The sequence below is a fragment of the Camelina sativa genome, chromosome 14 (assembly GCF_000633955.1).
Source record: "Camelina sativa cultivar DH55 chromosome 14, Cs, whole genome shotgun sequence".
NCBI classification, from domain to species: Eukaryota; Viridiplantae; Streptophyta; class Magnoliopsida; order Brassicales; family Brassicaceae; genus Camelina; species Camelina sativa.
The window spans coordinates 11,330,260-11,355,211 of record NC_025698.1 but is presented as its reverse complement, the minus strand read 5'-3'; the positions used below and the strand labels follow the sequence as shown (position 1 = coordinate 11,355,211).

Here is a 24,952-nt window from a genome sequence, read left to right as displayed (position 1 = left end):
CTTGAAGTTTAAAATGTTTAGACTTGAACCAACATCCGTTTGATTCCAACTATCCCAAAGAGGTTAGATTTCTTCTTGTTGTAGGTGAGTATCTAACTTGAGACAACACTACTTCAGTCCCGATTGCTGTGATTTCAGAATATGTGTCGTTTTCCATCAGAATCCTTCCTCCATTTACTTCTTCTACATCAAACATCATATCTCTTCTAAATGTTATGTGGTAAGAACATCCAGAATCCAAGATCCAAGCATCCTTTGGTTGATATTCTGAAACTGTCAACATCAACAATTCAACACCTTGAGCTTGTGCAATACCTGCTTCACCCTTCTGACTTGTGCTTGCTTGGTTCTTCTTCGGACAGTCTTTCTTCAAGTGGTCTTCACTACCACAAATCCAGCAAGTCCTTTTCTTGGTCTTAGACTTGCCCCTTGTGTCTGCTTTTCCCTTTGGCTGAGTCTTCTTTTCAGTTATGCCTCTTGTCTGTATAAACAATCCTTCTTCTGTAGGTTTCTTTAGTACCCCCTTTTCTTTCAGCTCCAATTCGATAGAATATGCTGATGTGATGATCTCCTTGGGAGTAACAAAGTCCTTGTCTTTGCTGCTATACTTCAAGGTGTGTACGAGGTTGTCAAACCTCTTAGGCAAACTGTTCATGAGGATCGCAGCTGTATCTTCCTCGCTCATCTCCGCGTTTAGGCTAGATAAGTCTGATATGAGCTTATTGAAGGTATCTAGATTCTTGTCTAGGTTCTTGTCCTCCTCCATCTTGAAACTAAATTACATTTGCTTAAGATAGAACCGATGTGGTAATGTCTTAGCATGATAGTTGTTCTCTAGCGCTGTCCACATAGCATATGCGGTTGGCTCCTTCATGACTTTTCTAAGCACCATATCTCCCAGATTGTGACTCAAAAGGTTTCTTACCCTCCTGTCTTTATCTAGCCATTTCAGATCTGACTTTGCTGCCCCTTATGAGTCTTCACCTTCCTTTCCTTCAGCACTTCCTGCTGTTGGTGGTTGTAGTACCGACTCAAGGCCCAAGATTTCCAGCTGAGCGCACATCTTGTGTTTCCAAAAAGCAAAGTCACCCTCTCCATCGAACTTCTCCACATCAAATCTTCCTTGTGTAGGTTCCATCACTGAGACCTTTTCAGAAGCCGAGGCTCACACCGCAAAACCCAACACACAAAAGACAAAACCAACAAACTGTCTCAGCAAAAAACTCACACAACACCAACCTCACAACCAGAACTTCTAACAAGATTCTAACTTTCCAACTTTGTTTCTGTATCTACTTCAGAAATAATCCAGATACATAAAATACCGAACTTGGTGAAGAAATGTACCTTAAAGGTTGGACCTTTCTGAGTTTTAGAACAGTAACCTTCTCAGACTTGTAGAGCTCCTTGTAGATCTACTCTCTCTACGGTTAGAACACTCTAACCTTGCTCTGATACCACTGTTAGGATTCTCCTTGAGTGTTTAACCGTGAAACGACCGAGTAAGACTAACTGGTTTGAGTTTCCTTGTGTTCTGTTTTGTGTTTTGCAGGTTTGTAGTGCAAGAAAGTAAAAGACACGAGGATGTACGAGTTCCCAGGATCAATGTGATCCTGGTACATCTCAGTGAACCTGAAACCGGTTCACGTCTCTCACCTTACAAAGAACCAGAACCCCCGAGAAAGAACAAGAACAATGAAGAAGACAAAAGTCTCTCTCACCCACTCTAGGTTTCTCTCTCTCTCCTCACTCCTTTAATAGCTCCCTGTCGTCGTCTTGCAGGGTGATACAAGACAAATCCGTACCATACACACGACTTCGGTGTGATGATACTAAAATGACAGAGCCATTGTCGTTTGTCTCCTGGACAATTTTCTTAGCAGACCAAGCTGGGTCTGTGCTACCGTTACCGGCCCAACTCTCTGAAGAAGCCCACTTGTCTGATCCAAATCATCAAAACGACAGGATTATGGAAAACCAAATCTTGGACACGCATAGGAGCTTCATCAGAGACTTTGCCGGCAATCTGGTCAGTATCTCCACCTCTAGATCAGTAGGCAACGGATCTAGCTTGTCTTTCTGATCGTCGTCGTCCTCGTTACGACCTCGCTTAAGGAGTTTCTTTTGAGGGTGGGTCTTCATCAGAATCGGTTCTAACATGCTTGGGCTGCTCACAGCTTCTACCTTACGTTTCATGACCAAAGGAGGTTCCTTTCTTTTCAACACAAGATCGGCTCCCGGCTAAACCCTGAAATCTTTGGAGAAGATAGATTAGGGGTTTGACCTGAGAGAGAATCAAAGGAATCGCAAAGACCTACTTTTCTTTTCTTTTTTTTTTAAGATATACTTTTCATATAATTGTTTACAAGGCTTTTTTTACTGCATCTTGTTTATTTTGGTATTCATTTTTGAGAAATTTACTAAAATCCCTTCATTTTTTACTGCAGTTTGTTTATAAGATTTTCTTGATGCAGTAACCAAAGTTGTTGCGTCCGCGGAAATGAAGATTTAAATAAAAATTTAAATTAAAAATTTAAATGAAACAACAGTTTTTAAATAACATTATTTTAAATGATAATTAATATTGCAAATTTGGTCCCTCTTTTTTTGTGACTATTCAGTTTATATAAAATTATATCATATATCCCTATGTATATGTATCTTAAATTATTTTATTTTTTTTTGTTTACAAACATAAATATCATTTTTGTTATAATATATCATAATATTTCTAGATAATTTATCTGTTTTGAGGATTGTGAAAACTTGCTTGTTGTGGTCAGGCACTAGCCTATATTGTCAATGAGATTATTTGTTTATGTGGAAGTGGTAAAATTAGCACTCTTCTTGTGGACAAATCAATTAAATTTTTCTTGATCTGTGTTGTTTCCCTGTTTTCCTGGATTTTCAGTACATTGCAAGTCTCAGTCAGGCAATAGCCTATTGTCATGGAAAATGTGTGATTCACAGAGACATCAAACCTGAAAACTTGTTGCTCGATCATGAGGTATATGTTATGTGTGTATATTGGTTAAGGCTTTTTTTTTTTGTTTTTGCATTGAGAACTCAGGATGTTGTTCATAATTAGTAATTTCATATACATGCGCAGGGGAGATTGAAAATTGCTGACTTTGGGTGGTCAGTTCAGTCAAGTAACAAGAGGAAAACAATGTGTAGAACCTTAGACTACTTGGCAATGACAGAAGAAACTTAAACCTCAAGATCAGATCGATCATGACAGACTAAACTACCTCAGCTCCTGATGAGGATGTCTATTTAACGGTATGCAGAATTCTCAAGATGATCTGACTTTTCCTACTGCTCCTAATATATCAGTCAGGTACACGACCCAAAAGCTAAATCATTATATACCAACAACGACTCTCTTGCTCGACTAGGTAGTTAGTTATTAAGGATTAACACGTAGTTGTTTAAAATCTTTTCCCCATTTATGAATTGTACTTCTATTATAATATATATTATGTTTTATATGTTTAAAAATTAATTAAATGTAATATTTTCCTATTTTTATAAAATCTTAAATGTTTAAACATTTATACTATTCTATTTAAAATTCTTAAATTTCAAAAAACAATATTTTAAAAAATAAGAGATTCAAAATTATATTTTACCATTGAAAGGGATAATTTTAATTAGGAGATCAAGAGTTCTTATTTTTAAAACAATACATAATATATTCATAAAAATCCAAATAATAGATAAGAGTCTCAAAATTAAAACTCACCGTTGGATTTGCCCTAAGGGCATCTCCAATGAAGTCTCTTTACCATGGTCTCTTGCAGAAAAGTGTTGAAAAATAAATGAAAAACAAATTAAAAGTGAAGAAACGTCTCTGGAAAGAAAGTTTTTGGAGATGCAAAGAGACGCTACGTGGCGGTCTATGATTGGTTTAGAATTTTAGACAAAATTGTTTTTTTTTTTGGTTTCTCTCTTCCCCGAGTTTCTCTTTCTTTCGGTTCTTTCTCTCTTGCTCATGAGATGGTGATGGCGAAAAGGAAGAGAACGATTTGCCTCATCCGCCGTCTGGGTTATGAAATTGGAAGCTGATTGGCAAAACAACTCGTCTTCCATACATCCTGAGCTTCATATAAACCGTCGGTTGGTCCAATCTGCGAAGTCATCGGTAAATTGGGGATTCATAATCGGAGAGGTTGGTGAAACGATGCTCTATGCTTCTCCTGGTACGATTTTTCTTGTTTTCGTTGGTAGATCTTGATGAATTAGAGGTTTTTAGATCTGATTAATATTAGGGTTATATAAATTGGGAATTGGAAAATTATGGTTCTTTGTTGTTACTGTAATTAGGGTTCTTTGAGTCAATATGCAGTCTATTTCTTCGGTCCTTGTCATGATTTAAGACGATTTTAGGCCTTCCAACCTATTACATATGTTTCGTTGATCTTGTTAGATGTTATCTGATTAGTGTTCATGCATATTTTTAATAGTTCTTTGGATTAAAGTGGTTTGATTAGAAGCATTTTTTTTGAAAGAATTTGACTTGAGAAAGAATTTGAATTATTTGTTTCTGAGTTTATATTTTGTTTGCAAGGCGAGGAGATTTCAAGCCTTGCAATGGACATGTCCTCGGTCGGTGAGAGTAATGATTGCACAGATGCTGAATCTGATCAAATCAAAGGTTTGTAACATTCTTCTTATTGATCCTTATTCATCCTATAGTTGACTTATGTTAAATGTAATTTCTTTTAACACCAACCTTACTGCATTTCGATTTGGGAGGGTAGCCTCATCATTCTTACATCTCAAATATCTGATGATTAAGTTTGTTGAGGTGTCAAGTGTCAGTACCTCATCTCTTTGCTGATACAGATCCATCTTTCTTTTGCAGTGGAGCTGAGCAGAAAGCAGATATTACTGAGGAAGAAGTAAAGATCACACTATAAGCAGTAGCATCTACCAGGAAGTTATGGTAATACCCCTCTTTTTGAATAGCTATGACTAGGCATTGCTGGATTATGCACTTAAACTGGCATTCTATCTTACCTTACCGTATTGTTTTATTAGAGTACAATGTGATGATGCATGTGTTTCTTTCTGGGTAATTCTGGGTTTTAGGGTCTCATCTCTGTTATGCTACATCTAGTTGACTGTTATCTTTCCTTGTAATAATACTATAGGCAAGACTGGGAGAAACTAAAGGGAACGTTATCGTCTTGATTGAAGAAGGTATGTACATGTATATCATCTATGTGCTTAGATTATATATATATTACCATTCCACATCCATCCTGATTATTTCGATATTTTACTATCTATGTGGTGCATTGTAAAAGGTTCTATCGGAATATCCTGAGGCAAAAATGACTGATGAACAACAAAAGGAAGCCCTAGGGGAAATGGCTTTGACAGTTCGCTGAACTGTTTGTTTGTTTCACTTTCAGTTTCTGTTTCTTTAATAGGCTTGACTGTTGTTCTTATTTCAGTTTCTGTTTGTGTTTTTAATGGCTTGAATGTTGTTTTTATTTCAGTTTCTGTTTGTGTTTTTAATGGCTTGAATGATGTTGTTTCCTTTGGTCGGTTGTATGTTTCTTATTAATGAATGAGTTTCAGTTTTAGTGTCAGTGAGTTTATGTGTTATTGAATGAGCTTTATGACTTCAGTTTTGTAATCGGTTTATCTTGTAATGATGTTGTTCTTGAATTTGTGAATGTCACAGTGTGTAATTTTCAAATATTATTATTTTTATTTAAAATTTTAAAGAAATCCATGTGGTTTCTACCATTGGAGGCCTCTAAATTTTATTGATATTAAAGGGTCTCTAAACTCAAAAACAAACAAATTGTATATCTAAAATAATGTTGAGAGACCATGAGAGTCTCTTCGTATTGGAGATGACCTAAATTTGCATGAATACAAAAAACTTTGGCTACTATATAAATCCCTAGTGTACAATTAAAATCTGTTCCAAAGAAAATTGTGTACGTTATATATCAATTCAGGCGATAATAGCGTAAACGGATATAGCTGACGATACATTTGCATTGCAAGTTGAGATATTTTATTTACGTGGATTTGGCAAACAAGAAAAACATGTAATGATCATATGTTTGTTTCACTAAATTTGCACTCTTAGTTTGTTTATGGTGGCTTATGGTGGCCAAAACTTACAACCAATGGCTTATTGTGGCCAAAACTTACAACCGAGATTTTGGTTTTTCAGATTCTTTTCAAAAAAAATTTGGTTTATTTTTTTAATATATTTTTGTTAAACTGTAAAATCAAAAATAAATTACCAATCTATAAAGAAAAAATTAACTTTATGGGATGAAGAAGGAACCAAAGTTCTCTATTATTCAAATGTCACTGAGCCGTTGGCCGAGCAAACCCAGACGCATCCCTCCCCGTATTAAGCATGAGCTTTGGCGTCACCGAATCCAGCTCATTAATTGTTGTGCATCTCACATAAAATCAAATATTGTGGTAATATTATATTATTTAGATATTATATTTATTTAACAAATCAATCATATAATATTATATTTATTTAACAAAGCAATAGTGGAAATCTAGATTATTATTTAGATAATCTAAAATCAAATATTATGAGTTTAAAAATCTGTTTTTTTCAATTATATTTATAGTTTTTAATTATATATATATGTGAAAAAATGCAACAAACAAATCGTTATGTTTTTTCGTTTGTAAATTTTAGTCACTTATTAATGTACAATATTTTTTTGTTTAGAGAATCTAAGAAACTTGTAAACTAAATAATTTAAATTTGCATTATTTGTTAAGAATAAAAGATATTTAAGTCCAAAAATCTGCTCAATTTTAAACTCTTTCGAATATTTATATTTTTATTGATTAAAATCGAAACTAATATCAGATCCTGTATTCCTATATATACAATTTATCTTCAGAAAAATAATTATGAGCTAAGTACTTTTTTTTTATCATAAACAATTGTAGCAATGAGTGAAAGGCAGTGGCGGACCCACATTGTGGATTGTGGTGGCAAGTGCCACCAGTAGCTATTGAAATACACAAATTTTTAATTTACAAAGGATTATGTAAGTGGCAAGGTGGTTTTAGTCTTGCCCAAACATCACATGAGGTAAAGGGTTCGACGCCCCCACTATTTTTTATGCCCTACGTATTTTGAAGGTTATTATTAGTTTCAAACTTTCAATAACTTGATTAGTTATCAAACACTATTCTAACTTGTTTGTATTATTGTTGACAATAAACTCACACGAAACACTATTCTTTTATAGTTTCAATAACTTGTTTCACTATTCTTTTAGTATGTGTTAACTGTTTTTTTTTTTTTTTTAGAAGATCAAGCTTTTTTATATCCATTAAACATTTAATTATTAGTAAGTACAGCAAAAGTGTGTTTGAAAGAAATGGTGTTTTCTTTTCTGTTTTGCTTATTTTTGAATGGTATTTTTTTTTAAAATCAGAAACAAGCAAAGCAAAAATGGAAACATTGGACCATCATCAAGTTCTAAGGGAAAATCACAGGGAAAAAATAAAGCTACAGAGGATCCTAAAGTATTATTTTGTTTTATACAATTTTAAATGTATTATGTATATATATATATATATATATTTAATTTTACCGCATATTTGTTTAGCGATCCGGAAACCTTCACGTTTATTTCTGATGACCTATAAGCAGTGTCGGTCCTGACCTAAAGCCCATAAAGCAAGGGTTTTAGGCGCCAGAATATATTAATGATTTAAGGGGCATCAATTTTCAAAAAGTTGTGGTGGTACAGTGGTTGGGCACGTCTTTATACTCCTTCAGTGTTACGAGTTCGAACCTGTATGTACCAGTTTTTGTAACTTTTTTTTTCTAGTATTCATTAATGGGCAAAAAAAAAAATTTGCTTTAGGCAGCAAAATTGGTTGGGCCGGCACTGCCTACAAGCAAGGGCGGATCCACATGAAAGGTTGTGGGGTCAATTGACTCCTCATTAATTTATAAAAAAAAATTTAGTAATATATATATTAGTTTCAAACTTTCAATATGATTGTATTTTATTCAACCCACATAAAAAACAAAAAAAAACACATATTTTGGTGGACTTTATTTTTAGTGGGAAACGACATATTTATATTGTTTGATATTGTTAGGCCAAAAACCCCAAAAACCGTTTCTTCTCTCTCTCTCAAAGCGACACCACCTCTACAGAACCCGTTTTTCAATCTCCATAGATTCTGGCCGGTGCTGCCTTCTCCAGCGTCGGTCGGCCCCTTTTCTTTCATTCCAGTCCCTCTATTTTCCTTTCTGTACAGTTTTTTAGATAATATTTTCGGCAAATCCGGTTTCTAATTCTCCTTCCTTTACGGCAAGATGGTGTGGACAGATCCGATTTCATCAACTTTACTGGTACCATTCTCACCATTCTCGACTTGTGTGGTGTTTCATCACACCCGAACTTCACCGGAAGTCTTGCATTGGAGACGGAAAAGGGTTGTGATGTCTTGTCTTTGTCGCGGTTGGAATTATTTTCAGTTTCGCGTTTTCATTCTCTTCTTTTGGAAGAGTGTTTTTCTGACCTTACTCAAACCTCAGACCAAGAGTAATTGTGTCAGTCTCTTCCCATCTCCGATTGATGGTTTTCGTTTTATCTCCCATATATGCTCTATTCACTCTAATTTCTATATTTATTACATGAGAAACAGAGATCTAATTAAGATATGGGATCCGGGGGTGACTTCTGGTGATTCCATTGTTTGGGTGATGAGATTGGGACTTCATCTATTAGGCTATTGTTGTATTCTCGAGTCGAAACTGAACGAGGGTTTGATCAATAGGCGACAATATATTATTGATAATGGTCAGTTATGGATTTTGAAGAATATTTTAACAACGCTTAAATGGAAATTTATGGTCATGATAGGGACCCAAATTAGTGTTGGATTTGATGTTGCTCATGTTACGTTGTTGATTGAGTTTGTTCAAGGGATGGGGGCGATTGGGTTTATTCCCGTGGCAATGATTTTACATATGCACAGTCAAGAACTTTCGACTATGTTTATTCAAATCCATCGCTTTTTGAGTGTTGTTGTTGATGGTGTTGGCCGAAGTATGAGATCACACAAAGTATGGTGGCCTTCCCTGGTGAGTAGAGTTTTGTTGAATTTTATCAAGAAGATCTTCTCAAAGGATATTTTGGTGGAGAAACTATTCGTGAATATGTCGAAGAATATTACAAAGTCGAGATTTGTCATAAAGACTTTGGTACGGAAGCATTGGTATCATTATGTCTATCTTCCAGAGTTATGTTTGGACAAATCAGATTTACAGTTATGGTTTTGTAAAAAGTTCAGCCACAAGATGCTGCATGCAAATCATAACAGAGAAAAATCAAATATGAAGTTGGACAATAAGTGATCATATGAACGGTTAGCGAGTAAGGCTACTCTTCGGAAAGCATCGTCAATCTCCCTTCTGCTGTATTTTTCTTAGTGTATGACGCATACATCTGCGTATGTAATAATTGTGTTACAGTAATTCTGTATAACGTCTTTGTAATTACTCTTTGAATTTAATGAAAGTCTGATTTGCGGAAAAAAAAAATTGTTTGATATTGTTATAAAAATATATTTCATATAATTACATATTTATATATCTATGTTGAAAATTGGATAAAAGTCATTAAAAAAATACTAATTTTTCCAATTAGAATTCCTGAATTAGTATCTAATATTTGCCATTGCTATGAAATATGTGGTTTTTACAAAGAACATGAACTGTTAATTATTGTTTATGTAGATTTCAATATTTTATTCTTTTTTGGTTCGAAGGTAATCAAGCAAAGTAGCAAACGTAGATTCTAGTACTTAATTCTACGAATGTTATTTCGTTTAATAGCTTATTTAGCTTGACTAGTTTTGATTTACTATTTTAAAATATTAGAAAATTATTCTTTGCAAAATTGTTTTGAGTTCAGAAAAATGCATGAAACAAGATTGTGAAAACTCATCGACGCAATCGAATTGGAAATCAATTTTTGAATAATTGTTTAGTTTGTTTTATTGAAAAAATTGTATTTTTATCTATTATAAATGAAATTATAATGAAGAGATTTGAGGATATAAAAACTTGTAAAATGGTTTTATAAGATTTTTTCTATTTAAGTTAAAAAAAAAATAGTTATGTTTTGACTCCAGTAAAAATAATTCTTAGATCCGACACTGTGTACAAGTGACGGGGGATACAACCTTCTTCCATATTTTTCTTTTCAAAGCCTTCTTCAAGTGAAGGTGTGTGTTTGTCCTACCTCACAGTGTTGTTGAAATAACCAGCAAATCTGTTGCTGAACTGTCTAAATTTTTTTGTTTTTTCTGTTTTTTAGAGTTTCAGGGGCTCTTGAGAGGGTTAAGTGCACTGAAACGGATGAATCTGCCTGCTGTGTTTACTCGGTTTGCTGCCCTGGTCTTGTTGAGAAAGACTTTGAAAATTTCTCCACGCATATCTCTAGTACGGAACATAAACGGAAGGTAATCAATAATCCTACGAGCCTAGATCAATTGATTTTGTCATTGCCTAACTACTTTTGGGTTGAGTCAAAACAACCTCTAACCACCAGTAGTTTTCCTTCAGCATATGTCGAAGTGGTTGTCTGGGAATGCTTGGTCTTTTAGTCCGGAGTATGCTTCCTACCATGGTGGCGAATTATCGAAAGGCAAGCTTTAATATTTGATAACATTGTGATTTCAAATCTCTAGAAATCTGGGGTTTTCATAATATAAACTAAAACATTGTAGCTAAAGTGCAAGAGACGACGGGGGACGTGAACAAAAAGAAAATGAAGTATAAGAAGAAGATTACAAAAAAAATCGTTGCTAATTTGTCAAAAATATCTCAAAACCGTCATATTTTGTGACCAACATATCCGTTTCAAATAAGTCACTCATTATAACAAATCTGTAGTCTCAAACTGTTACAAATGTTTACTAAACATTTTCACCTAAATGGTAGAAATACAAGCTTCAAATTATTATCACAAAAATGTTACATTTTTGTTACTATTATACGTTATAATAAAATTCATGAAGACCAGCCATTTTGTTCTCTTTCTTCGTTTGGTTCAACGAGTGCTGAGCATTTTGTTCGAGGGTTGAGGGGATGATGATCTTTGGAAGCCAGCAGACTGAGAACCACCAGAATGAAGATTACGTGATGTTCCAAACAATTGCCCCCTTATAACTGGAGGACGAGTCACTATAATAAAATAGAAATCAAGTTTAGATAAAGAAAAAGTAATTAATTAGGAGATAAAGTTGAATAAATAAGAAAGTAATACACCATCGTTCTCAAAAGATTTTGTTGCTTAACATGAAATAACCGAATTAAAATTCTTCCATAACATCGCTTCATATAAATATATAGATAAAATATATGTAGATGACATCACAACGACAGATCTATATATATGATTATATATAACCCTTAGAAAAGTGAAAAACTAATCACTCCACAAGTATATACGATTATGATCTATATTTTTTTTTGTCGGCACACTTTCATTAATTAAGTCCAAGATGGGCATGAGTTACAAGGTGAAAAATGAGCCCAACAAACTAAAGCCCAATCATAAACCTAATAGTCTAATACAAAATACAGCAAAACACAAAATAAGTCAAGAAAGGGACACGTAGTGGTTACGTGTTAATTTAAGAAGTTGGGGTGGAAAAAACAACTAAGTCACGCTGCCCTCCACCGGAGCTGAGTCTTCGATCAGATCCAAAAAATTCCAGCCGAAAATTCATCTTTTTCGCTACAGGGATCCATCGATCTTCAGCTTTTTGCCCCGAATCTCACCACTTTTCTTCTGCATCTTACTCTGAATGTTAAGAAACAAAAAGCCCCATAAATCTTTAGATCTGTGAAGCACCGGGAAACGGGAGATGGCTAGATGTCAGATTAGTCGCAAAACTTTGCTCTTTTAAACTGCTCTTCACCCTTCACAAAATTCCTCCCATCACGATTCCCAAACATTAAAAGAAACCATCATACACAGCCAATTACGGCCACTAGGAAGGGTATGATGATTTACTCTCCTCTTGCTTGGAATCGAGCAATCTGATGATCTAAAACTTCTGAATCACCACTCGGCTTTGATCTCTTTAATTTGAAAGAAATATACCTGGCTCTGCAAAAGAAAAAGAAAACACAAAACTTAACCATAAAAACTAAGAAAAACTCGCATCTAAATGAAAAATATAAACTGAACTTAGCCGGAAACAAAAAACAGACGACAAGAATCGTCGGAATAATATACAACTGCTTTCTCTCTTTCAAAGATTTTAGAGAGAAGAGAGAGAAAGCCACATTCTACATACTTTTATGGGTTTATACGATTATGATCTATATATACAATTATATCTAGCCCTTAGAAAAGTCAAAAGGTAATCACTTCACAATACAGATCTAATAATTTATTGGAAAGAGATGACCACTAACCTTGCAAGAGTCATAGCCTTATTTGTTATTAAGTTTTCAAAAACTTCGTTTCCATTGCATGCCTAAATAAGGTTTTTTTTAATAATCATGTTGCAGGATCGAAACATGTGGTGACAACGAGTAAAAAAAAATATTAGATCATCACATGTTTCGATCCTGCAACATGATTATTAAAAAAAAGATCGTGTTTATGTAATATTTTTTAGATAAACATATGAAGAAAAAAAAGATCGTGTTTATGTAATATTTTTTAGAAAAAAAAAATTAGATTTCCAAAATGTTTCCATACAATCTATCATACTACCACACACAATAAATTCCTTTTAAAGTTTACATACTTTGGTCTAGGTACCTTATATCATTATTGTTTTATCTCATATTAAAACTTACTTCAACATATGATTTAAAAAAAAAAAAATTCGATGTGAGAACAAAAAATAGTTTACTTTATAAAATGAAAATAGGTATAACTTTTTTCTTTATTCTTTGTTTAGTTTTTCGTTTTACATTTGAACTAAATCGTTACAATAAAATTATTATTATTATTATTATTTTTCATTTGAAATATTAAGCCAAATTACATGTCTGTCTTTCAATCTTATCAAGCATTTAGCAAATCTATGATTGATTGCCTACTAAACCCATAATCTAAAAGAATAATAAGTAGGGGCGTAAGTGACAGTCGGATAAAGTGTCTGACCTACAATTTAAAAGCCGTGGGCAATGGTGTATAGGGATGGGGACTACATCCCAACTAAAGATGTATAAACGACGTAAATGATAAATCACAACCACTAAAGATGACGAAGCCTTTGGTATGGCCAACGGAGAATGTGACCTTTTTTAAACGAATAAGCAATTTGTTTATTAGTTAGAGACCATCTTCATTGCTTATGCATGTCTAAACATAAATTTAATTATAAAAATATTAATTTTATATTATGAGCTTCTTAAGAAAAATAAAAACTCAAAAAAATGTCTTTATGAAGACATTATAGATATGGTGTCTCACATTACCCAAAAAAATTTGTCATACGATATTAATATATATTTTTAGTTATATATTAGGACATTCTCTTAATATGTCTAATGGAGATGCTCTTTGAGCATGTCTGACCAACAAAGTCTTTGGTACAATGTGATTTGAAGCAGTGGGCAATGGTGAACAGAGAGGTGGTGGCTACACCGCTACACGCCCAACTAAAGATATATATATAACGAAGACTGGCAAATATGATGAATCACAACCATTGAAGATGACGACGCCTTTGGTATACGAATTAGAAAAAAAATTCTGTTTAAAACCTTTTAAAAAAAGTTGAACATAAAAAACAAAGATCGTGAAAAAGCAGTACCTTTGATTAGATAGCATGGTTTCACATTCTCCCTATACACCATATGGAGTGGACCAAAACTAAACCATAGATAAAACGGTGAAGATCGATGCTTTTTCATTAAGATATTGATTAAGAAAATTAGCCTTTGTAAGCCCAGCGATCAGAATACTAATATAACAGAGCAATATAACAGAGCAGTTGTAAGAATGGCAACAGTGGCGGTGGCGAGAGGAACTTACTGTATAATCAACTTGAAACAGAATTGCAATCTATAAGCAAATTGTGTTTCAGCCCATTACAAAGAGAAATCATTTCATACAGAGCTTCCTACAAATTATATATAGAAAAAAAAACTTCTGATCAAAAATCTAACATGGCGATCATCATGTCATAATATTTAAAAGATTACGCCTCTTTGTGCTATATTGATCTCACTTCCTTTTTTCCCCAACTTGTAAGAAACATAACTTTTCTCATACCTTACCTTACCTTCAAGCAATTAAATGTAAGTGCTATAACCATGAGTAAATTATCTAACCGTCAACATAAAGACAATCAGAGCACTTGTTTATCTATAATCCATATATGAGAACGAAATGGAGTGATGAGAACGAATCGCTGCGAAGGTGTGTGACTTGTGAGAAGAAAGAATCACAACAAAAACCAATGGGCGCGTCGGTAGTGAGTCTGCGGCGTCGTTGTGGCTAAAGGATTCAGAAGACGGTTTTCCAAATTAGTTTAATTAATTCCGTGTCTAAAGGATTCACAATAAAATCACGGAAAACTTAATAATTCAGAGGAGGGAACAAAACCACTTTTTGTTTCACAGTTTCTTTAGTTAAGGTTTAGGTATATAAATATCAGTACGAAGAGGCACAAGATTAAAAAAAAAAAAAAGGTGATGCTTCACATAAGACGTGAACAAAAGGTCGCGATTGAAAGGCACATCCTTAGGTTTAGTGATTTTTAGCGAATTTCCGAGAGATAAAAAGAACCACAGCCTTTAGATTAAGAAAAAGACAAACCTCAACCGTTCAATTATAAAGATGACAACAATGGTCCCTTAAAAATGGGTTTGATATTATATATAAATAAAAGAAAAAAAACCAAAAAATTAAATCTATTACCAAAATTAAAAACCAAAAAATTATAATTTAAAAATCATATCTAAAAATAGTAAAATACTCCCTCTAGTTTTTTTAGTTGTCATTTTAGGTTGTTTCACACGTATTAAGAAAATATATAAATAGCCTATTATACTTTTATTTGATCACTAAACTTCTAAAATATTTAATATTTTATTTATTTAGTGAATGGTAAATAAGATAATTTTCTATTAAAAAATGCATTGGAAACTAAGAATAACAAGTAAACTGAACCAAAAAATTATGTCTAGAATGACAAGTAAAATAAAATGGAGGGAGTATAACCCTAGGAGTCGCCTCCTTGATGCTCCATAACCCAATTTGATCTTATAGAGAAAATATCTCATAATATCACAAAACATAATAATTGTATAATTATAAACCTCTCTAAATTAATTTTGGATAAGAGTTTGGCAATAGAAGGTAAATATCATATATGGTTTGCCTTGAACACTTTTTCCTGCATGATTCCGTACCAAAGTTCAAAAGGTAACTAAAACTAATAAAAATACTTCTAAAAGCAATGATTGTCTCTTATTACAGATAGGCAAAGAGTTGTGAAACAGATTTTCCAATTGTCGAAAAGCTATGAAATTTGGTGAGATTCAGACAAATGAATTTCATGTTCCAAATCATTAGCCAATGAGAAGAGACCATCAATCAAATTTGTGAGACATGATAAACTTGTGTGAGAATGAAGGAATCGTCACAGGCCTGCGTATAGCACTCGTAATGTTACACACACACACATTGAAACCTCCATCTGAAAGTTCCAGTTCCGGATCACCACCACCAAGAACAACTTCTTTCTTCAAAATATCAAAACTATCGAGATGATTACCAAATCTGATATGGTGCTTTAAACTTACCCCTTGCTTAAGACATTTAATCACACCATCTTCCAAAACGTTACGTGGATTCTTAATCAGCCAAAACCCTTCAAAAACCGAATGGTTTCTTAGTCTAACCATGGCCTCGTCTCGAAGATACTTTAACCAAATCATGTCTTTGGACATTTGAAATATCCCGGTACCTATTTGATCCTCCATATAGTCAATGAGTCTGAAGATATCTGTACCCAACTCTGACCTCATGGTCCTATCACGTTCAGCGGTGTTTCTAAAACTAGTGTCGAAATCCTTGAAAAGAACTAAACAAGCCATTTGGTGAATCCTACCCAACATAATTCCCGATTCCTTAGACACTATAGTACACCTTTGTCTTACTCCTTCAGCTTCAATCCCACTCAAAACAGGGTAGACCAAATCACAGTTGCTAACAACAGCCGGTAAACCGACATAATCAAGATACCTGTTCTGCCGTAACGAACAAGCTATTATCATCGCCGACTCCAAATCTTCCCCTATACCAAACTGATATGAGTACTCAAGTAATGCACCCATTACTAGCGCTGGTGACACCACAACATTGCGATAATGTCTCATCGGCGAGTAGTATCCAACTAAAATGATAACATCACCATCAGCTGGTATCTTGACATGCTCCACCCTGCCGAAAAGCGGGATAGGGTACTTCTGACACATTGCATACAAGATCAAATTGTACGCTGCATCGCTTTCATGTTTGGTGTACACATAAGCCTTGTTCCTCAAATCCCATGTAGACAAAAGATCCTTGACTTTATATTCTAGAGTGTGGAGATCAGCTCTCTCGTACGTCTTCGGTCCACTCTCCAAATGATCTAGATAGATCAAACATCCTTTAATCAGCCTTGTCAGCTTACTTTGTATTACCGAACCTCTTTGAAACAATGTAACCAACCACTGAGCCTCAAAAAAATCCACATGCCTCGTGTCTAAACCAGTCATTTCAGCAAATTGGGCTAAATTTCTTACCGTACCCTCATGTAATACCCTCCCCAAATCATTCGGTATCTTCAAAGTTCTTCGCTCACTAGGAGTAGAAACTCGACCACTACCTCTCGCACAGTCCAGTTAACTCTGAAATATAGACCAACACAGTCTATTGCACCATAAACTGCTTTACCTAACAAGTTGGCACTTAAAGTGTAATCGATAATGAAAGTATCTTCTGTTAAACAACTTAAACCTCCTCCTCCAACAATACTATTTGCATAACTGTCGGTATCTCCTATCACATTCCCCGATTTAAAGGTTTCTAACGTTTTGACTTTCAAATCATAGTACCTGACTTCACGCACACCTTCATACTCAGCCTTGGCCAGTTTATATACTGGAGACATGTCCCTGATATGGGCTGCAAACGCATCAAGGTCCTCCGTACGCAACATCCTTAAAAAAAAAAAAAAGAGAGAATTAAGCTTTGGTGTAAACAAGATGCAAAAGTAGGTTGAAGAACAAGAAGAAACTCAACAGTCAACCTTTATGCTCCTTTTATCGATGAGACTGATAGGGTTAAGTGGCTGGCATATAATATTGTTCTTTTAATTAAGACCAATATGCATTTAGGCCCATGTCGTGCTCTGTTTGGTATTGGGCTAAGCCTTTCGTTGATTTGTTGACATTGTGATAGAAAATATATCGATTACAAAAAAAAAGAAAAAATACACATATGGGACAATGTCTTGAAGGAGTAGATTACATTGAGCTCAAGGAGGTGTCTTAGTGTCTGAAAAATTACACTAAAAGCTTTGGAATCTAAAGATCAATTGCAGAAGGAATGTTGTTGACAGTTAGATCTACGCCTATCATCTGATTATGTGTGTTTAAAAAAGCGTAAGGCAGGGATATATATCTAGTCAAATATCAATAAAACCCTGCTTAAAAACATTTCTAAAAATAGTTTGTAGTTTGCAGGCGGGGATTAGCAGTTGGACCAATCGGCATCTCTCTTTTGCGGGACGGTTGCAGCTCATAGGCTCAGTAATCCAAGGTCTTACAAATTTTTGGACGTTTGCCTTTCGCTTATCGAGTGCTTGCATCAAAGAAATAGACAGTTTGTGTTGTGCTTTCTTATGGTTTGGCCCTGAACTGAACACTAAGAAAGCAAAAGTGTCCTGGACAGAAGTTTGTTTGCCAAAAGAAGAAGGAGGGTTGGGCCTCAGGTCGCTCAAGGAAGCCAATCAGGTGAGCTGCTTAAAACTAATTTGGAGATTGTTGTCTTCAAACTCACTATGGACTCGATGGTTGAGGGTCTATCTATTGTGCAAGGGCTCCTTTTGGTCGCTTAGTGAAACTTCAACTCTAGGCTCTTGGATGTGAAAAAAACTGCTAAAATATCGCAATATAGCCTCTGGTTTTATCAAGTATGAAGTCAGAAATGGGCAACACATCTCCTTCTGGCATGACAACTGGTCACCATTAGGGCCTCTGTTTGCAATTACAGGAGAGAGAGGATGTATTGATATGGGCATCAGTATTCATACTACCATGGCTCAGGTGTTGGCAACTCACAGAAAGCGTCACCACCGAGCTGATCATCTTAATCAAATGGAAGCTTGTATTGAGAATATTCGAAGTAAAGGGTTAGTTGACAATGACGATGTATTTCTTTGGAAAGGAACAAGGGATAAATTCAAATCAACCTTCTCCACCAAAGATGTATGGACTGCAATTCGAAGTCAGCATTCACGACAGGACTGGACTCAAGGAATTTGGTTTCCTCACTCCACGCCAAAATTCTTGTTTGCCGCTTGGCTTGCGACAAAGAACTGATTGTCTACAGGAGATAGAATGCTCGGCTGGAACACCGGTGCTCCCACCTCTTGTGTGTTCTGCCAAGCACCAATTGAAACTCGTAACCACTTGTTCTTCAGCTGCCCCTACTCAAGGGAAGTATGGTCTGCCCTTACTTCCAAGCTCCTGGACGTACATTTTACAGCTGACTGGTCTCTTATTCTCAACCTTCTCACTGATACATCAGTGGGAAAAGTCTCTCTATTCCTGCTGAGATATACTTTTCAGCTCCTAGTGCACTCTCTATGGCGAGAACGCAACAACAGGAGGCGACACGGGGAAACAGCAACCCCTCCAAGCCAGCTCATCAAACGATTAGATAAAGATGTTCGGAATCGAATAGCTTCAATGGGAGGCAGGGGTTTTGACAAATATATGGAGGTCTGGTTTGCCACTCACTAAAGAAGCATTCTTGGCTCTTCCATGAAGTTCTAAATTGTTAGATCAAACACTCTCATAAGATTTTAAACTAAAGCAGCACTTGATGTAAAAACGTTTTTTTCCGAATAAATTTTACATTTTATTAAAAAAAAAAAAACATTTCTAAAAACACTCTAATCTTGAATTATAATTTTTTGGTTTCTTCCAAATGAGTCGGTGACTATGATGGAAGGGTTGGTCTATCACGTTACGATCAACTCCTAAAATGTCTGTGTTTATACGACAGACAAAACCTAAACAAAGTAAAGATAAGGAATTGGTTACGCATATGAACCACATTAATTACATGACGAACTTGGGTTTTCTCCGTGGATGTTTCGCGTGTGTGAGAGGATGGTGGTTGTGTGTGTGAAACTAAATTCTGACAACGTCTCATCCAATGGATACGTATTAAAGACACACAGAAGAAGACAAAAAATAACTTTTTCCCCCAACTAGTTTGGGACAGTTGTATCTTACTGTGTGTAGTCCGTAGACTTGTAGTTTTTGTTCATTACAAGAATCTTTTTGGTCAAATACCCAAAAAACAGACCCAACCAAAAAAAAAGACCCGGTTTAGACGGTGACTGATTTACGTCACGCATGACGCAATTTGAACCAAAAAAGGCAAAAAGAAGAAGGTCTTTGTTGTTGTGTTCTCTTCATCTTATCCCCCACGTGGTTTAACCAAAGATGATGACGTTTTTCACGGTTGGAGAGTTTTTCGAATCTACTTTTTTCTCTCTCTTTTTTTTTTTTTTTTCACTACTTAAAGTAACAGTTAAATCTTTAAAATATAGTAGTAATTAACAATTTTTACATATATAAAAAAAAATACAATACCATCATTTGGTTTGAACTAAAACAATACAGTAAATACCACTTGTTGAAAAAGAATTGACTGTAAAATATCCAAATACATTGAACTAGTTACTATTAGAGTCGAGGAAAAAAAGAAGTTACTATTAGAGTCACAAAGGCACAGCCAAAAAGAAGAAGAACAAAAAAAGTTACAACTTGTAAAAGGAATTGGACCGGTCAGGGCACATGTCTAATTGAAAACCACACACACAATAAAAAGGGGTCATACTTTGACCAGTTGATTGAGTCCTCTAGAATTAAAAAAAAAAAAAAAAAATTAATATAATTTGGTCAACCTCATTCTCGTTCATATATAGTTATATACTAGTATATTATAATATTACTATATTTATTATTTTGACCTTCATCAAACTTCAACGTATAAATAGTCTTCGTGTCTTCAAAGTTCAAACCAAACATAAACACTCAAAAAGTCTCTTCTTCTTCTTCTTCTTCTTGACATCGGTCATAAAAATGGATTACAGAGAATCTGATGAAACCCAACCAAAGTACAAAGGAATCCGTCGCCGGAAATGGGGGAAATGGGTATCGGAGATTAGAGTTCCGGGAACTCGTGACCGTCTCTGGTTAGGCTCATTCTCAACAGCTGAAGGAGCCGCCGTAGCACACGACGTAGCTTTCTTCTGTTTACACCAACCCGATTCGTTAGAGTCTCTCAACTTCCCTCATTTGCTTAATCCTTCGATGGCTTCCAAAACTTCTCCGAGATCTATCCAGCAAGCTGCTTCTAACGCCGGGATGGCTATTGACGCCGGAATCGTCCACAGTGCCAGCGTAAACTCCGGGTATGGTGATACGACGACGTGTTATGAGAATGGAGGAGCTGATGAAGTTGAGCCGTTGAATATTTCAGTGTATGATTATCTGGACGGTCACGATCATGTTTGATACAAGTGTTGTTTGGAGCCTAGTAGTATGCACCAAAAGGGTTGTGAATATACCATACATGTAAGGTTTTGATCAATGTTTGGTTCAACGTATCAGTGAAGTCTGGTCCATTGTATTTGTACACGAATCTATTAAAGAAGCCTCGCGGCAAGATTCAAGATTTGAATTTAGGTACTCAAAATGTTTTTGTAGAATACAAAAATTGTATCTGATCAGCTATTACATTATTATTTGATACGAAAAATACATGGGACAAAGCAGGTGACAAACACACATTTTGACGACAAATCTACAAGAGTTCCTCTAAGTAACTGATTTCTCTCAGTCTCATTTTGTAAAGTCTCTGTTTATTAGAACGTGGCCTTCTCTTTTTAGTCCATCTATCAAGATTCAGATTGACCGCCAAATTGTTTATGGAGATCCCTGAAGGATACCGTAGCTGAACCTCTTCGCTTGGCCTGCTGGTGAGACGAATGTTCTCTCCATCCTGTCATGTAAATCACCTACATAGGAATGCCCAAATGATATACTTTAGGCCTCAAATGTTGTCAACTGCAGGATTATGCACTTTTGGTTTTTTTTGCATACATTGTTTCAACCCATACGACATAGATTTCGTATAGCGAGAAAAGCCTAAACAGCTAAAGAATATATTGACTAGGGATTGAAACTGGTTAACGGTTTATCCATAGATGAGTTAGTTCTGAAATTCTATCGACGGACCTGAAAAGTGGCAGGTATAGTGCCATCCTCTGTAGCGAACATGGAGTCATATATTGCTGCAGTGGCAAGAGCAGTTTCGCGATTCAATATCTGTTTTTGTAATCAAGAAGAGGAACTTTGGTTAAGAAAATGTACCACAGTAGTCACTAGTCACCACAATTGTGAAAAGTCTTAAAAGAAGAAGAAACCAACCTTGTTTCTCTCAAGAAGACCATTGGTTTCACCCATTGCACGAAGATGCTCTATAAGATCCAGCGCTGAGTAAAAAAAGACGCAAATCAGAAGAAATTCTTAGAAGATGCACGTTTTCGCCAATGATGAAGTATTTCGAAGTTTACCACTCTTGTATTTAACTACATATTCATCGACGTCAACACCAGGAAGACTAAAACCTGCCCTGGTCAAGAGATTCCCTGCGTCCCTAACCTAAAAGAAAGAGAAGCCAATGTTCTTTCACTATAAAACCAACTCTTTTGTTCTGTCATCTACAAAGTGCAGTTTCCGCTTTTTTCAAGCTGGAAAGAAAATTATCGCTAAGATTCACAAACGCACCTGTGCTAAAGGCGATAGCCTGGGACTAATACCTCCTTCACGCTCCATGTGAGCCAAAGTGCATGCTATTCTCAGCTCCCTAGTAAAGAATTTAAATACATGAAAGGATAATAAGAATGAACATATTGAGTCTTGATTCGAAACGAAAGGCAGGACAAACTTTAAGGTTTCTCCGCCAAGAATTGCTGCTAAAAACAGGCCATCAGGCTTCAGCGCTAGTTTGCACTGCAGTAATCACACGATCATAAGCCAACACAATATTAGTATTGCTCTAAGGACAACAAACCAGTCCTTCAGATAATACCAACAAAAGTAACAAAACGGGAAAACCTGTATCATGGATCCTGGAAGATCATTTGTCCAATGAAGCCCCAACGAACTAATGATCAAATCAACCGAACTTTGCAATTTCCACATACAAAAATATACCAGATGTTAGTAGGTATAGAACTCCGATGAGTGGCGGAAACAGAAACAGGTTTTTACAATACTGTTGTTGTTATTATATACCTCTCTTTGATTGGCAGAAACTCTTCATCACCAACCAAATACGATGTCTCGATGGAGTTATCAAGTGTATCCTCATGAGCATCTCTACATGATTTAATCATATCATATGAGGTATCCATCATGATAAGCTTTTCAATCCCACCTGTGCAACCAAAGCCACCAAAATCATCATCATTCACAATGCAGATGGAAACAAATCTACAAAACCAGGACAGTCAAAGAGAGATATAACTAACCGCGCCCACGTATCAATCGCTTAACAGCACCAAGAGATCCTCCCAAACATAATGCAGTGGGAAAACTCTTCTTACAATCCTTAGCAACAAGAAAACAAGAAAGATCACTAAACCGGATTTGAAAATCAAGAAATGAAGCTCAGTACCTCTAAGCGGTCAAGGAGATTGTCTGCAACAGCGTCGACAAAGGAATTGTTTTTATGGCGAGAGGACAGCCACGCAGCTCGATCACGCTTCAAATCGAAAACACACAAAAGAATTATAAAAAATCAGAAACAAAGGAAACGAAATCTGGGTTAACTAAAAAAAAAAAAATGTAAGATGAATTCGAAGACTACACATGTATACGCTTGAGGTCTCGATCAAAGATCTTGACTTTGGAGTTGTTCTGTTGTAGCTCACCGTCACCGCCATAACCACCGTGCGTAGAGAAAGAGTGAGAGGCGAGGAATGTATCAGAAGATTGCTTCGTTAATTTTTCGGATACTCTCCTAAGCATCCCAATTCTTCCGTACATAGAATTGATCCTCCGCATCTCTCTCTCTCTCTCTCTCTCTCTCTCTGGTTCTTAGCTTCACCGGGAAAACGTCGGACGAGGGTCTGGGTTTGGTTTGAAGAGACGGTAGATTTCTCTGTCTGGTCTTCTTTCATTTTGGTCCCTAATGTTTATCAATATTCCATAAATCCTCACATTTTACTTTAATTTCAAAATTTTACCCTCATAATGACCCTCGGATGAATCGTTACATTGTGATTCGCACTTTACATTGTATATAAGGCAAGTTAACTGTTAGCATTCTAGTTTTGTTCACGTAAGGTCGTGTGGTTGAGATTCTTCGCTGATTGTAACACAAGTGTTATTTTGCAACTGTCTCACTCTTTGTATCGATTTGGAATGTTCTCTTTTCGTTTTAAGAAGATAGAAACCAGGAATAAGTTGTCACTCAAAACACGGGAGAAAAATGTACAAGCCAAAACCTTGAAGAGAACTTTGTAATAACAGATTAACAGATACACTTTAAATCTATGAGAGATGCACACAACAGGTGAGTAAAAAAGAGTGATACCGATGGTTTCTGAATTTACATGATCACACACGAACATGTCCTTTGTTGTCCCGCCTCCCATTCTTCATCTGATAATCCCATCTCACTGCAACCAAAATCAAGTTTGTTTCTCGGAAGTCATTACCAAAACCGCGAGAGGATCATCTGATATAAAGAAAAAGAAATAATGCTAAAAAGTCTATCCAAAAACTATGATGCATAACAAGTAATATATCAAGTTTGCCCGTCTGAATGCATTAAAGGCTTTGGATTTCGAGGCATAGAGGTTAAGTCACAACAGGAAATTAAAGCTCAGTATTCACATTAAGGATCTTATTTGCATAAAACAGTGGATTTACTTATGTTTAACTGTATTGGGATTTAGAACTTCTCAACAAGAGGTAACACTATCACATACCTCGGCTCAAATTCTCTAACTTGAGTGAGTTCACTACCACAAGCATCTGGCCACTGAACTTTCCGCCTAGCCATGTCACCAGTGAGATCGCTACCATCCACGCTCAACGTCTCGTATTCTTTAATATCCTCAAGAGAACGTGGTTCCGCAACAGAGGGCCTCTTCAAGCTACTCCTCAATGAGAGTTTGAAAGCTTCTTTGCTGCTGCTGCTGCTGCTGCTGTTATCAGCTTCACTTATGTGGTCTTTACCCTTTTCAGAAACAACAACAACAGACTCTGGCGATGATATCTCACGATGCTGCTGCTGCTGAACAGGTTCTACTTTGAGAGGAGATGGGGTCTCAAGTCCTGCGGAAGCGCCACCGAAACAACTGAAGGAAGCAGCGCAACCGCGGGAAACTCGGTTCTTAATGGAATCCAGCTGAAGAAGAGGGTCGTCAGCCTCAGGCTTTTGGTCAACAACCTGGTACTGGTTCCACGGCACAACTCTCATGGGCTTGTCTCCGTCCTTATCACCAGAGAAAAGAAGGGTCAATCCCTTACTATACCCAGACGCAGACGCTGAGAATAAACCCCCTCCTTCTACTGCCAGTAACATTAGTTGCTCTATTCATCTGGCGTACATTAAAAAAAGCTGACAATGTCCACCACCTTCCT

At 35.9% G+C, this 24,952-nt stretch overlaps 3 protein-coding genes and 2 long non-coding RNA genes across 6 annotated transcripts in view; 2 read left to right on the top strand and 3 right to left on the bottom strand.

Annotated features, from left to right (window-relative positions):
- Positions 3,944–5,679, top strand: LOC104740989. Of its 2 annotated transcripts, none has more exons than XR_760257.2 (5): positions 3,944–4,171; positions 4,571–4,657; positions 4,868–4,948; positions 5,157–5,205; positions 5,313–5,679. It is a non-coding gene; the product is annotated as an uncharacterized LOC104740989 (long non-coding RNA). The 2 variants fall into 2 exon arrangements; XR_760256.2 differs by having other exon boundaries at positions 3,944–4,202.
- On the bottom strand, positions 13,479–14,662 carry LOC104740988. Its single transcript, XR_760255.2, has 3 exons — positions 14,037–14,662; positions 13,816–13,874; positions 13,479–13,726 (listed from the first exon to the last, which is right to left on the bottom strand). It is a non-coding gene; the product is annotated as an uncharacterized LOC104740988 (long non-coding RNA).
- On the top strand, positions 20,310–20,975 carry LOC104740986 (ethylene-responsive transcription factor ERF019-like). Its single transcript, XM_010461744.1, has one exon. It carries the CDS (start codon positions 20,375–20,377, stop codon positions 20,807–20,809), a length of 435 nt encoding a protein of 144 aa, XP_010460046.1. The 5' UTR covers positions 20,310–20,374; the 3' UTR covers positions 20,810–20,975.
- On the bottom strand, positions 20,959–23,544 carry LOC104740987 (putative methyltransferase At1g22800). Its single transcript, XM_010461745.2, has 11 exons — positions 23,171–23,544; positions 22,977–23,063; positions 22,831–22,909; positions 22,595–22,736; positions 22,415–22,484; positions 22,245–22,309; positions 22,085–22,163; positions 21,871–21,958; positions 21,725–21,789; positions 21,533–21,622; positions 20,959–21,312 (listed from the first exon to the last, which is right to left on the bottom strand). The coding sequence occupies exons 1-11, from the start codon at positions 23,363–23,365 to the stop codon at positions 21,193–21,195; spliced, it is 1,080 nt and encodes a 359-aa protein (XP_010460047.1). The 5' UTR covers positions 23,366–23,544; the 3' UTR covers positions 20,959–21,192.
- Positions 23,718–24,952, bottom strand: part of LOC104740984 — a 9,049-nt gene continuing 7,814 nt past the window's right edge. Inside the window, exons 3-4 of the mRNA XM_010461741.2 lie at positions 24,295–24,946; positions 23,718–23,982 (exon numbers count right to left, since the gene is read on the bottom strand). Of these exons, the coding sequence (XP_010460043.1) occupies positions 23,913–23,982; positions 24,295–24,893 (669 nt within the window). The 5' untranslated portion in view covers positions 24,894–24,946 and the 3' untranslated portion in view covers positions 23,718–23,912. The remainder of the gene's footprint in view (positions 23,983–24,294; positions 24,947–24,952) is intronic.